The following is a 14,370-nucleotide window of genomic DNA, read 5'->3' on the forward strand; positions in this document are numbered from 1 at the left end:
TAATAGTGCCAAGACACTGGCATGTAGTTTGTTGCTATCTATGAAATTCATTCAGCATCCACTGGTGGTTCTTCTAGCTGAAACTTAAGGAAGATGAGAAAGGCAATTGTCTTTTTCTATATTGTCTTTTGGTCTAAAAAACATAGACTCATACACCGAAACTTCTGCCTACCTTTTATTTGCTCTGAATTTATTTACTCTGCTTGTATGATATATTTGAAAGAGGTGTCTCTCTCCCTGTATTCCTTCCTCAAATTATGGAAATCTATGTCTGTCACCATGTAAAGAAAATAGAAATTGGATGAAGAGTGCATTAGGAGGATATCCCCACAGGGAAGAAAAGCATTCTGGCTCCATCCCAAATACTCTGTCCATTGACTTCCTGCCTGACGTCTCCAGGGAAAACTCCTGTTCTTCTTCTAGGAGGCTAAGAAGAGACTCCACATGCTACAGAAGAAGCCACTTTCCTCCTTCCCAACCACTGGCCACCCACTTCATGGAAGGGCTTGATCTTGTGTGTTCTGTGACTTTTAAACGTGAGTCAGCCATGTTATGGGTAGAGATACTTTAGCTTTTGCATAGCACTTAGAGTTTCTTCATCTTCTATGATGTAACTGTCCCAGGTAATTGCTCAAGTCAGCTTCCTAACTCTTCATGTCACTGTTCCTTTCAGTCTAACTTACAAGTAAAATCCAGGGGTTTTAATAGAAACTGGTATCTTAGAACTAATATTACCAAAGTACTTTTCTATTTACTATTAATACGAAAACTTGGGGTTTTTCTAAGTAGAGATGTCCTATCAAATTATCATACCTTGTTTGACTCAATAAAAATAAAAATAGAAAAAATAATAATATTAAATATATCCTTAATTTATGAAGATCAAAAGCAAAGTAGGAAATATATGTATATTTTTTAATAGCATCAATAATGGGAAACAGTTTTATTATCAGTATTTTTTTAAGTTGGAAATTTAGTCCCAAGCAGCAAAGGCATTCATCCAAAGTCATACAAAAAATTAGTAGAAGAATTTGGATTTCTAAATTCAGGCCTACATTTATTTCATATAGAAAAAATACCTTATAGTAAAAAAGTTTTCTGATACCATTCAGGAAGTAAGAACGATTTCATTTCTCAATATCACCGCAATATTTATTTTTTTCCCTTGACTATATACAATATCCCTTTGATTTCTTGCTGAAACATCTTATTTAATAGTTTCCCCTACTCCGCACCCACCACTAGTCACAAGTGCCACCGATTTTTCAGCACTCAGCCTTTGTTGTCACAATCTTTAAAAAGGTTTTCTCGCTCTCCTCTTTTCAGACACATTTGCTTAGCTGGCACTCCATCCCTATATCATAAATTGTGACATGTATTCTATGTTGTCACACAATTTTGATTGTCCACATAGATCTCTTTTTAGTATTTATCATACACAACATAGCACCTTCCACGCCTAGAACACAACTTATCAGAGTGTAGATATTGACTAAATATAATCAATGTGAATTACAAAGACATTCTCACTTATCAATGCATAGCTTGGCATTTTTGGTTGGCCTGAGTTATCAGAATATGTCTTCTCAAAGGGCTGCATTAAGAAAATTCTTTGACCAGTCGCCTTGGCAGTTGAAAGGATAATGTATGCAATCCTGATTTTTTTTTAAAAAAAAGATCCTGTGTATTTGCAATTTATCACTTTGACTTGAGGCATAAAAATGACTCAATTTCATAAAGGCATTCCATGAAGACTCCAAGCATTATCCCAATTTTTCTAAAAGAGAGCCATTTATTACACAAATTTTTTTTTCCCAAGGAGTATTTTTCCTATAGCTTATTTCTACAGGTTCTGCTGAGACAAATGTTATTTGTATACAATGAAGAAAGGTGGTCTGAGTTTCAAAAAAAAAGGTCAATGAATTTAGTTAGTTTATTTTTAATCAAGTCATTTTTCATACTCTCACTTGCCTAGAGCAAAGTTTGGACTATCCTGGAACTCTGCTGTGGTTTCTTCAGATAATTAAGCATTTATTATTCACTTGCCTTGCATTTCATTTACACTTTCCATCTTCAATCACTTAGGATGGACTGCAACTGTTTTCTCACTAGTATCCTCAAATTAGTGCTTTTTAAATAAATGCCACATTTCTCCCTGTCTGTGCTCAAAATATTACAAGCAAACATACGGTCTTGGGGTGGTAGGGAAGGGAAAACAAAAAAAAAAAGTTATGGAATACAAATAAGCTATTTTCAGCTCCTTAAAGCTATTCACAAAAATGACAATTTATTTTACAATTACTACTGCCTTACATCTTCTCTATGCCTCCTATATCTGTGTATAACAGAGACCTGGGCTGACTTCCAAGTTCTATAGGCCCCTTTATAAACCTGTGACAGCCCCAGGCATGTACTACGAGGTTTGGCAGTTAAATGGGGGTATAGAAGAATGTTGAAAAACTAGAGGTTGAAATCAGACAGACTCACTTTGAATTTTGCTTCAAACATCTTGGGCAAGAAACGTATCGATTCTGACCCTCTGTTCTCTCATGAGTAAAACTCAAATGACATTAGCATATATCTCAAAGAATCATGAGGAATAAATTAAGTTAAATTTGATAATGCATGCAAACCCATTAGCACAATGTCAAGAACATAATGTGTCTAATAAATGAAGTTGTTGTTGTTTATATTCTTGTTGTTTTTATTATTTCTGTTGTTATAATTTGGCAGGGAATTTGATTTAAAGATGGGGAAGGCAGTTCACCTTAGTTTCTCTGAAACACAATTCTGTCATTTGTAAAATGGAGACAGAAATTCTTTACTCTAGTTTGGTTTAGTGTTCTGTCAAAGCTAGAGGACTGTAGAAAACAAAATATTTTCCTTTTATTCGTTGTAACCATTCTTTCCTTGTATAGTGGCCCTTGAACCTTTTTATCTCAACATGTGATCTAAAACTAAATCTGGGCAAGAGTTTATCACAGTGTCTAGGCTCATTTTTGCAAGTACAAGGATAGCATTGTGTTGGCTAGACACGTAAGACATAATGTGAGACTTGGAAATGACAAAAATTTTAGTCCTAAGTGAATCTCAACAACAACAGCAATAAAAATCACATCTGAGGTTAAAATTGTGTCTTCCTACTAGAGGAACAAATAAAAGGAACAGAAACTAGAAACCAAGTTGCATTCCCTAGTGGGTTCATCACATACATCTTCTCTATGAATTGTGGCAAGCTCTTCTCTTTCTCTGTATTAATTCATTCTTCCCTCTCTCTTTCTATCCTTCCTTTTTTTTCCCCCCCTTCTTGCTTTCCTGTCTAAAACACATACAGAAGGACTTCAAGGTGCCGAACACTCTGCTAAGCATGGCAATACAAAACAAACCAACCAGACAAGCCCCGTTCTTTCATGGACTATACATTCTAGCATGAGAACTGACTTAAAATGTAATACATCAACATATAAGAAGAAAACAAATAGAACAAATGGCCAATCTCTCTGCAGTCTTAGCTCATACCTGAAACAAGGTAAGGAGCTCTCCTTGAGGTAGAGAGATCGATGTGCATGACAATAGAAAATAATTCTATGAGGTTGGAATGTGGCAAGTAAGAGGACAGCAAAACTTATATGTTTCAAAGTCCAGAGTTCTGTTCTTAGCATTCTTGTGAGGATAAAATAAGACACAGAAGGGATTTCTTATCTCCTATGCTCTGGCATCTTGTCTTTATTGAAAATGTTTTGGCATCAAGAACTCGATGACAGTGGTCAGTGGGCAGTCTTCTTTATAAATATCATAAATGTGTTCAAGTCCCATAGCCTGTTGAGGGAATGATCATTATAGCTACATATCTGACCCCCGCTGGTAAGGCTAGAATCCTAGTATAAAGAGGAACTGGGGCCATGCCCAGATGGGTTCACTGGTGAATTCTACTAAACATTTAATGAAGAAATTATACCAATACTGTACAATCTCTTTGAGAGGACAGAAGCAGAGAAAATGCTTCCTAATTCATACTTTGAGGCCAGCGTCACCCTAATACTAAAACCGGACAGTGACATTCCTCCTAAAAAGAAAACTATAGGTCATTTTGTCTCATGATCATAGATCTGAAAATCCTCAACAAAATATTAGCAAATTGAATCCAAAAAAGTATAAGAAGAGTTAGACATTGTAATCAAGTTGGATTTATCCCAGGCATGTAAAGCTGATTCAACATTCAAAAATAGATTAATGTAATCCATCATACCAACAGATTAAAAAAAGAAAATCACATCATGATCATTTCAATAGATGAAGAAAAGAGTTTGACAAAATCTAACACCCACTGATGATTTAAAACTCTTAGTAAACTAGGAATAGAAGAGGACTTTCCCAACTTAATACAGACTATCTACAAAAAAGCCTACACTTAACATCACACTTTGAGGTGAGAAATTTGAAGCTTTTCCACTGAGAACAGGTACAGTGCAGAGTCTCCCTTCAGGTCGCTCCTTTTCAACACTGTACTAGAAGTCCTCATCATCATATAAGACAAGAAAAGGGAATAAAATGTACAAACTGGGAAGGAAGACATGAAACTGTCTTTGTTTGCAGACGACACAATTGTCTACGTAGAAAGACCAAAAGCATCGACAAATGTGTGTGCATGCATATAACCCTGCTGGAGCCAATGAGCAGTTACAGCAAGGCTGCAGAACACAAGGTCCATTGTTTTTCTACATAATGATGATGAATTTGAAATTACAACACAGTATCTTTTATATTAGAACTCAAAATGAAACATTTAGGCATAAATCTAACAAAATATTTACAAGAGCTATGTGAGAAAAACTATAAACCTTTGATGAATGAAATCAAAGAATAAGTAAATGAAGAGATACCCCGTGTTCATGGATAGAAAGACTCAATTTTAATAAAATGTCAGTTCTTCCCAAGTTGATCTATAGATCGAATGCACTTTGAATCAAAATCTCAGCAAATTGTTTGATGGATAGCAATAAACTGATTCCAGAGCTTATATGGAGAGGCAGAATACCAAGAATAGCCAACACAATATTGAAGGAGATGAACAAATTTGGAGTACTGACACTTCCTCACTTTAAAACCTGTTATAGAGCTACAGTAATCATGACAGTGTGATACTGATGAAGGAACAGCCAAATAGATCAATAGAACAGAATAGACAGTCTAGGAATAGATCCCCATAAGTACAGTCAACTTATCTTTAACAAAGAACTAAAGGCAATACAATGGAGCAAAGATAGTCTCTTCAACAAATGGTGTTGGACATACACATACAAAAACATAGATGTAAACACAGGCCTTATAGCCTTCAAAATATTAACTCAAAATGAACACAGAAATAAATGTAAAACGTATAGAAAAATCTAGATGACCTTGGGTTTGGTGATGACTTTTTAGGTATAATACCAGAGGCACAATTGATAAAAGAAAAAAACTGAAGAGCTGGACTTGATTAAAATTATAAAAAAAAAATCCTGCTGTGTAAAAGATACTGTATTTTACAGAATAAAAAGACAAGCCACAAACTGGGAGAAATATTTTCAAAAGACAGTATCTGATAAAGAGTTGTTATCTAAAATGTACGAAAAGCTCTTAAAAGTAAAAATCAGAAAACAAACAACCCAATTAAAAAAATGTGTCAAAGACTTTAACAGACATGTTAGCAAAGAAGATATATAGACGGCAAATAAGCATATAAAAAGATATTTCACATCATATGTCATCAGAGAAATGCAAATTAAAACAATGAGATACCACTACGCACCTATTAGAATGGCCAAAATCTGGAACACTGACAACACCAAATACAAGTGAACACGTGGAGCACTAGAAACTCCCATTCATTGCTGGTGAGAATGCAAAATGGTACAGTGCAGCATTTTCTTACAGAACTAAACATACCCTTAACACAATTCAGCAATCATGCTCCTTAGTATTTACCCCAAAGAGTTGAAAACTTATGTGTACGCAAAAACCTGTACACAAATGTTTATGGTAGCTTTATCATAATTTCCAAAACTTGGAAGCAACTAAGATATCCTACAGTAGGAGAATGGATAAATAAACTCTGATATAGCCAGACAATGGAATATTATTTAGCTTTTAAAAAATGATCTATCGAACCATGAAAAGACACAAAGGAACCGTGAATGCTTATTACTAAGTGAGTGAAAGCAATATATGCTATGATTCCAACGATAACATTCTGGAAAATCAAAACTATGGAGACAATAAAAAGATCAGTGGTTGCCAGGGATTGGGTGGGGTGAGGGAAAGAACAGGCAGAACTCAGAGGATTTTTAGGGTAGTGAAACTACAACGATGGTATTGTAATGATGGCTGCATGTCATTATTCACGTGTCTAAATCCACATAGTGTACAATATTAAGAATGAACCTGAAGGTAAACTATGGATTTGGAGTGGTTATGATGTGTTAATATAGGTTCATCCTTGGTAAAAAATATAGTATACCATTCTGGTGAGTAATTTCACAATGGGGGAAATTATGCATGTTTGGTGCAAGGAATATATGTGAAATCTCTGTACCTTCCTCTCAATTTTTCTGTAAACCAAATACTAAAAATATTAAGTCAAAAATGTCTATAACTTGAGAAATTATCTTTTCAAATTATTACCAAAAGACAAATTTCACTATCCTGGTACTTTAAAAATAAAAACAAAGGAACAAAGGGATGAGTCCCACATCAGTAGTGATGTGTACAGGTGTTCAGCCAACACTTTCAGACTAATTTATGCTGTGTCGCTTCTTGACGCCACAGACGGACCAACCACATAGAGAGCCAACCTGTCAGCCACTCTATCAGAGGCATATTGACCTTATGGTAATGAGTTTGTGCTCATCCCTAAATTTTTCTTTATTTTGCTAGAATTTAAATTACTACATCAAAATTAGTAGACATTTCTAATGTTTTTGATACAGAGTCTTCAATTTTTTTCAATAAATGTACCTATTAACACTCCTATTATCAGGTTTTGACTTAGTGATTCACCAAACTCGTGCTAACTCTGTAAATTATTGCTTTAATCACACTTGCTGATTTGATAGGGCAAAGGTTATTTTCTCTTTTGTTTCTGCCACATGTTGTGGCAGCCACAGAGGCCCACTGCTGGGATACCTCTTTGAGAAAGAACTTGCCTAAGAGTGTAGTTAGCTGGCATCTTGCACCTGAAGCATCTTTCAGATTGTCTTTAGGAGCTGAGCTGATGCCCTGGCAAACGCAAGCCAATGACATCATGGTTGGTGATATTAAAGCTTGGCCATTTCTGTGCAATGTGAAATTCCTTTAAAAAAAAAAAATCTTTGCTACAGGGATACCCACGAATTTGACCAAGATTTGTTAAATCCTCATCGCTTTATCCCTGCTTTCTCTCCTCTTGACTTGCTTGGGTATCAGACCTGCATCAGTCTGACAGGCTCCCCTGCCTAATTCTCTTTCATGCCTGTTAGGGACTGAAAGTGTGTGTCCCTCCCAAAATTCATATGTTGAAATGTAATCTCCAGTATGATGGTATTTGGAGGTGGGGGCTTTGAGAGATAATTAGATCACGAGGGTGAAACCCTCATAAATAATAGTATAAGTGCCCATATACAAAGAAGACAGAGAGTTTCCATGGGGATACGAGGTCAGCCATCTGCAAACCAGAAGAAGTCTCTACCAGCTCCTGACCCTGCTGGCACCCTGATCGCAGACTCCCAGCCTCCAGATAGTGATAAATAAACTTCTGTTTCTTTAAGCCACCCAGTATATGGCATTTTGTTACAGCAGCCAGAACTGACTAAGAGCGCTTCTTTTATCTTCCACAGTCATTAAACCCCAGTAAACCACTTGTTCTCCTAACTCTGTCACAGTGTCTATTTCCCAGAGGACACAACTAATCCATATATTTTGGTCACCAGAAAGTGTATTTACTTTCCATCTGCTTACATAATAAAAAATCTAAATGCTCAATGGTCTTTGTACATTTTTTCTGTTTTTCTAATATAAGCTTTTAAAAAAGTGTACTGAATCTGTTTCTGCATAGCACTTATACCCTCCACCACACACGCACACACCCCGAGTCATACCAGTCTCAAAAAATTTTTTTAAAGAGAGAAAAGGCCTTGCAGATAGTCACATTTAGATTCTATAGGAACTAACACTCAGCTTTCATTTACACACACTCAAGTGTAATTATGTCGGCATTTACACAAAAATGTTTTCATTTCACTCATACATATTTATGTTTCAGCTAAAGAACTTAGAAAACTTAGGCTGACTCTTTACTAATTATTGAATTTAGCCTCTATTTCTTTCCATATTGTATCTGTTTTCATTAAAAAGCTCAATTCTACTCAAGCAATATTTATTAAGCAACTACTTTGTACATTCTTCAAGTATCATTTCTCTCCACTGCATTTTCCACAATAGTACCAGAGTAAACTCTCTAAACTACAAATCAGATAATTTTGTATCTGTCAAATTGGACACAATAAATCTAAAATAAATGCATGTCCAGAGGGCTACTCATTATGCTAGGTTGAAAATGTAAATATTAAATGTTGCTGACAATTTTTAATTAAGCAAATGGTCATATATGTCAATGAGGCTTAAAAGCACCCAAATCCTCTAACTCAGTAGATGGATTTGTATTGATTGTATCTCATGGTAATTTACTATTCTTGAGATATGAATTATTTAAATGACATCACCATGCTTCTTTTTTATTTATGTTGAAAATAAAAATCTGTCTGCCAAAATGGATTGTGAGATACTTGCAAGATGATATTAGCCATTATGACTTTTTCTCCTTATATTTAATTCAGTGCCTAACACAAAGTGAAGCCTGAATGGATATTTGCTGGATTAAATCTATGTTGTACTGGGAATGGTAAACAAAAAATGAATAAATAGTCAAGAAGCAAAGGAGAAAATAATTCAACTCCACTTAAACAGTCAACATGTTTTTGTTTTATACAAGCCCTTGTACTATAATGATTCCTATGAAAAGTGAAGTTCAAATGTATCTGACAGTGACTTTGAAATTAAAGACCTGAGTGTGAATTCCAGTTCTGCTCCCAGTTCTGTCCCTGTGACTTTGGCCAAATAATAGAACATCTCCAGACTTTTGCTTTTTCCTTAAAATCCAGAGCTGATTACCTCTTCTTCCACTTCCCCAGGGTCCTCAAGGAGCCCCAATGAGGTGACATTTATGACAGACTTCCTTCTTCTCTGAGGAAGAATATGTAATTATACCCCTAATTAATGTGCTTTAGAAGAGTTCTTTCCTGTTTCTAAATCTAAATTCAATGTTAAGTCATGACCTATTTATGTATAAACGTACTGTTTCTCACTTTTAAATGCATGAGGATTTTACTCTTTGAATTAAAGAAAAGCAAAGATGGGCTTTAAATTTTTAATTTAATTAATAATTGACTTACTGGTAAGATATGAAAATTTAACTCAATAATGCTGAAAACTCATAAATCAAAGTAATGGTATTATATGTATATGTAACTGTATATTAAATCTTTCTACTTGGAAATTTGCAGACAAAACCACAAGGTACAGAAGAAAAATGCATACCAAAGATATTGTCATTTATGATCATTTTTAAATGTGCTACCAAAAAAACCATGGATTATGAAAAGTCTAACAAAATGGCTTTACTTTCGTAATATATTATTAAAATTGAACAATAAAAACATTTACCTTTATTTGCAAAAACTATTATTTTATGAAGTTATGGTTTCTAAAATCTGTACCATCAGATTCAGGATGTTGGCTAGGTTAATATTGGTATTAATAATAATAACAATAAAAATAGTATAACATGCTATATATAACAATGTAACACACAATATCTTCATAAAGAATTCTAGTGAGTAGATATCAGTAGCTATTTGTTTTAAAAATAAGGAATCTAATAACAAATGTCATATCCATCCATTGAATTGTTACCACATATCATGTACTGTATGGCTGATATTTACTGTTTCATCTGATCTTGATAATAATGCTACGAGGTAGGTTCCATACCCACTTTATAGAAGTGTAAGTTGAAACTTAGAAAGATTTACAAATGTTATTTGCCAAGAATCATACAGCCAATAAGTAACTAAATTTCGTCTTAAATTTGATATTTAAGCACTCCCCCACCCCCAGGATGAAAAATGGTGCCAGGCCATCTGTTAAACAGGTGATAGTCTACCAAGGATCTGCAATTTGTTTTAATCAGTATCAGAATGATTGTTGGGCTTGCCATGTCCCTCGCATTGCACAGAAAGAATACATTCAAATATTACTGAGAGAGTCAGTAAAATACTTAACCATAACGTCTCATAATCCGAATCCCAAGAAAAATGTTTCCCTGAAGCAATAACATGGCAAATCGAATTCAAAATTTAGGCCACAAACCTGTTTCAGGCTCGATGGAAAAATAGGGCTGTCCTTCCAAGATACTGTACACCAGCTTTGCGCTGTTTCCGTAAACTGGGTCATCGGCATCGGTGGCTGTTACATTAGTGACAGACGTACCTAAAAAAGAAAAAGGAGAGAGAGAGTGAGAAAGATAACAATTAACACATTATTCTTTGCCAAGAGCTAAAATTTGCTAAGCATATTATACAGAAATCCATGTGTGGGAATAAGGAAGAAATCTCTCTGAAAATATGGAGATAAACGACTTCACCATCACTTCAACAATATCGAAGTCTTTTAAAAGAAAGAATACTGGGAAGTTGGAATACCATATAAAGATGGCCCTTTTAGAATCTGCACTATTTAAGATTCCTTTGTAGTTTTCATTTTAAAGACTCATGTGGGTTTGAAGAATATTGAAAAGAAAACATACCAAAGAAATATGAAATGTAAGCTTAATAATACAATATAACATGTAGCATTTCAGTCTTGCAAAAGCACAAAAAAAAAATCTTTAAAAAAAAGGCTGCTTGTAAAACCTGTACAGAAATACTAAAATAATATTTTATCCATCTTATGTAATTCTTCAGAATACAAAATGATATTGGAACCATTGATTAATAAGCACTTTTAGGTATTTAAGCCTGATGGATAAAATAAGCAAAACCTTTTTTTCAGATTAATTTATTTTTTTATTTTCTCATTCATTCAGCAGTTAAGCACATACAGTTTGCCTGATAGAGAGTAGATATACTAAGTCAAAATCTACAGGCAAGAAGCTTACAGTTTGGTGGTGGGAGGGAAGAGGGGACTGACAGGTACATATAGAAATTCAGCTGAATGCAACAGCACTGGGCATCGGTCACTCACTCAGGCCAGCACAGAGAGGGTGGTCAGAAAAGAATTCCTGAGAGACGTTACATTCAAGTTAAATTATTAAAGACAGGTAAAGAGTTTAACCAAAAGAAGAAGGGAAGGAATTCTAAGCAATAAGTCATGCTTAAGTAAAGGCAAAATAGTCTGAGAGACTGTAATTCTGGGGAACTGGTGAAACTGGGGAGAAATCGGAGAAGTCTGGTGTCATTACAAGTATCATGCTCTACAAGGGCAGGGTCAATGTCTCCCTGATCTGGTCAGTGTCACTAGATAATAATTATCAAACATATATTTGCTAATGGAATGAGCGGATGAATGAATAAACTATCTGATGACTTAATGAGGAATGGTAGGTAAGCACCAGAGGTGAGTTTCCTAGAAAGTAGACTCTCGGCTCAAAATTTCTTGCAGAATTTTTATTGGGGAGTGTTCTTTGGTCCATATCTGTTGGGGGAAGTGGAAAAGGATAATATTGGGCAGAAGAAGCACTTGGTGCTGTTAAAACAAAGGCCTCTGTGGACTCTAGAGCTGCGATGGTCATTGAGGAAATGGGGACGGGCCTTTAGACTCTAGCACTAACCGGGGATTGGATAAGGGAACCCCTCTGAGAAAGGAGCCTTGGCCTTGGCCTTCACAGGTCTCTTTTCAGCTGTGGAATAATCAGCCCTGAGCTGTCAATCACAACATTTCTGGCAATGGGGGCAAGAGTGTTTTAAACCTCAAAGAAGTCGCGGGTAGATCTCAGCAGCATACCTCTGTGCTTACTAAAATAAGGTAGAGCTTGCCAGTCAAACTCTTTTTGTAGCACTTTGAATTATAGTCACTATACAGGAAGATGCAACAATATTTGTTGAGCAGTCGATAGGACTGTAAAATTGAAATTTCTACACAAAATGATGATTCAGAGGTTCTACAAAATCTACAGTTAGGAAAAAAATGCACTGAATGTCAGTTGGGTCATACATTCCACCAGACACTATAATAATAATTATATAATAATCATCAACTAGCTGGTGAAAATAAGCACGTGAAAGTACAATATTTGTAGTTATTTGAATATTGTGTGGGATGGAAAAGAACTAGAGGAAAAACCCCCCAGGTGAGAGGAAGAGAATGAGATGAAAGTTCCAAAAAACAATTTTAGGAGGAGAGATGGCTGGAAAAGTCAGCCATCAAAGCTAAGGTTGAAGATGCACGCTGAGAACAGAACTCAAGAGGCATCTGAACGACAGGATGGTGAGTGTTGGCTTTATCCTGTAGGAAATAGAGAAGATACTTCATTTAGAGGTCACTCCTACATTGTGGGCCTCTCCCTGTTAGTGTTCCCAGAGTCAATTGGAGGCAGAGACATAGAAGATTAGGAGATCAGACTAGTTATGAGGTTACAACAATAGTCCAGGGAAGAGGTGAGAAAACATTAACACTGGGCAATGACAACGATGCCAATGCTAAATTTCTTGTTTTGGCCCTTATGCTAAGTTTACGTGAGATGTTTAACTGGGGATAAACTGAGTGAATGGCATACAGAATCTATTTTTGCGACTATTAGTTAAAAAAAAAGTTAATACAAGATTCAGAGACAGATGAGAAAGGATGAATTCTTCCATGTAGAAGACCGTGCCATGACTTTTTGTTTTGCTTTTGCTTACTTTGACTTTTTGTTTTGTTTTTGAGGAGAAATGTTTTTCCCCATTACGAAGTAACACATTATCAGAAAAATAAAGTGAAGGTTTATACTCAGAGTTATGTTCATGAGTGCGAGCACTCAGTTCCAGGCGCTGCTCAGGCACTGGGAAGAGAACTGAACAGTCAAAAACCCTAGTCATCACCAAAATTATCTTCCAGTTGGTGACTCTTAAGTAAATCTAGATGGTTTCTGAACAACGCAGAATTACTGTGTATATATGTGTAGGCGGGCACATTTGGACAGAGTAGCTGGGGGTTAACAGTTTTGCAGATGAAATGATTCCATCCTATTCTGAAACACTTATCTCTGCCTCTTTGGGCAAATCATTTGACCTGTCTTAGCCTCGCATTTCAAATCTACAATATATATTAGAGTTTTATGAGAGTTAAAATAATATACGTAGGAGCCTAGCACAGAAATTACCAAATGCTAGGCTTGTAAGTACCAACTCTGCTTACTTTTTAGAATCTAGCTTTAAAAATATTTAGATCTCGTTTAGATCTACAGGATGGCAAAATAAGGATGGTGGTTGAGGATTTTTTTTAATCTTCTCAGACAATTCTGACGTAAAGCCATAGTTCAGAATGACTATAATGAACACCAGACTTTTTAAAAAATTAACTCCACTATTCCATAGAAGAATTAATTTCTATTATGATTACTTTGAAGAACTCTTACTCAGATGTGTTTATAAAGTGAAGTATTTTTTATACCATTCATAATACATAAGGAGCCATGGAGATTATTTCTTGTTAAATGGAAGTTGGGAATATTTTCTCAGGAGTTTACTATCATAAGACTGATGATCATTACAATTATTTCCATTGATTATTGTAACTCGATGTTACCTTACTAGGAGAAGCATCCAGTCCTCCCACTGCCAAACACTGAGGCAGGAGTAAGGAGATGAATTTCCGTCATTTGCATGTTCTGTGATTCAGTTTTTTCATATGCAAAGGTGGTAATTTTTATTCTGCAAACCTCAAAGATTTGTGTGAGGATCAAATGAGATAATATAAGTATAGAAAAGTGGCTGCAAAGATAAATTTGCAGTTAAACTGCCTTGAACCAGAACATTTGGTTTATATTCCATTCCCAACTTTGACTAGTTCTGCATCATTGGCCAAGTAATAAAACTTTTCTCATCTTCAGTTCCTTAATCTGTAAAAAGGAAGGTGATAGTAATTGTTACATCCTAGGCTTGTTGAGATCATTAAATGTAATAATTTATGCAAAGAATGTAGAAAATATTCTTAACAATATTTCTGAGAGCTTATTGTCACTATTATTATAAGTATATTATGTGTATGTACATGTGAGACTGGATAATAAACTAATTTTAAGTGGTGGTGATATAATTT

The 14,370-nt window shown here is 35.2% G+C and overlaps 1 protein-coding gene across 1 annotated transcript in view; it reads right to left on the bottom strand.

Moving 5' to 3' along the window:
* The window catches only part of CDH8 (cadherin 8), a 300,666-nt gene that overhangs the window by 156,132 nt on the left and 130,164 nt on the right, over positions 1-14,370 (bottom strand). Inside the window, 1 exon segment of the mRNA XM_015587681.2 lies at positions 10,444-10,563. Within this exon segment, the coding sequence (XP_015443167.2) occupies positions 10,444-10,563 (120 nt within the window).

The sequence above is a fragment of the Pteropus alecto genome, unplaced genomic scaffold, assembly GCF_000325575.1.
Source record: "Pteropus alecto unplaced genomic scaffold, ASM32557v1 scaffold42, whole genome shotgun sequence".
In the NCBI taxonomy this organism is placed as follows: Eukaryota; Metazoa; Chordata; class Mammalia; order Chiroptera; family Pteropodidae; genus Pteropus; species Pteropus alecto.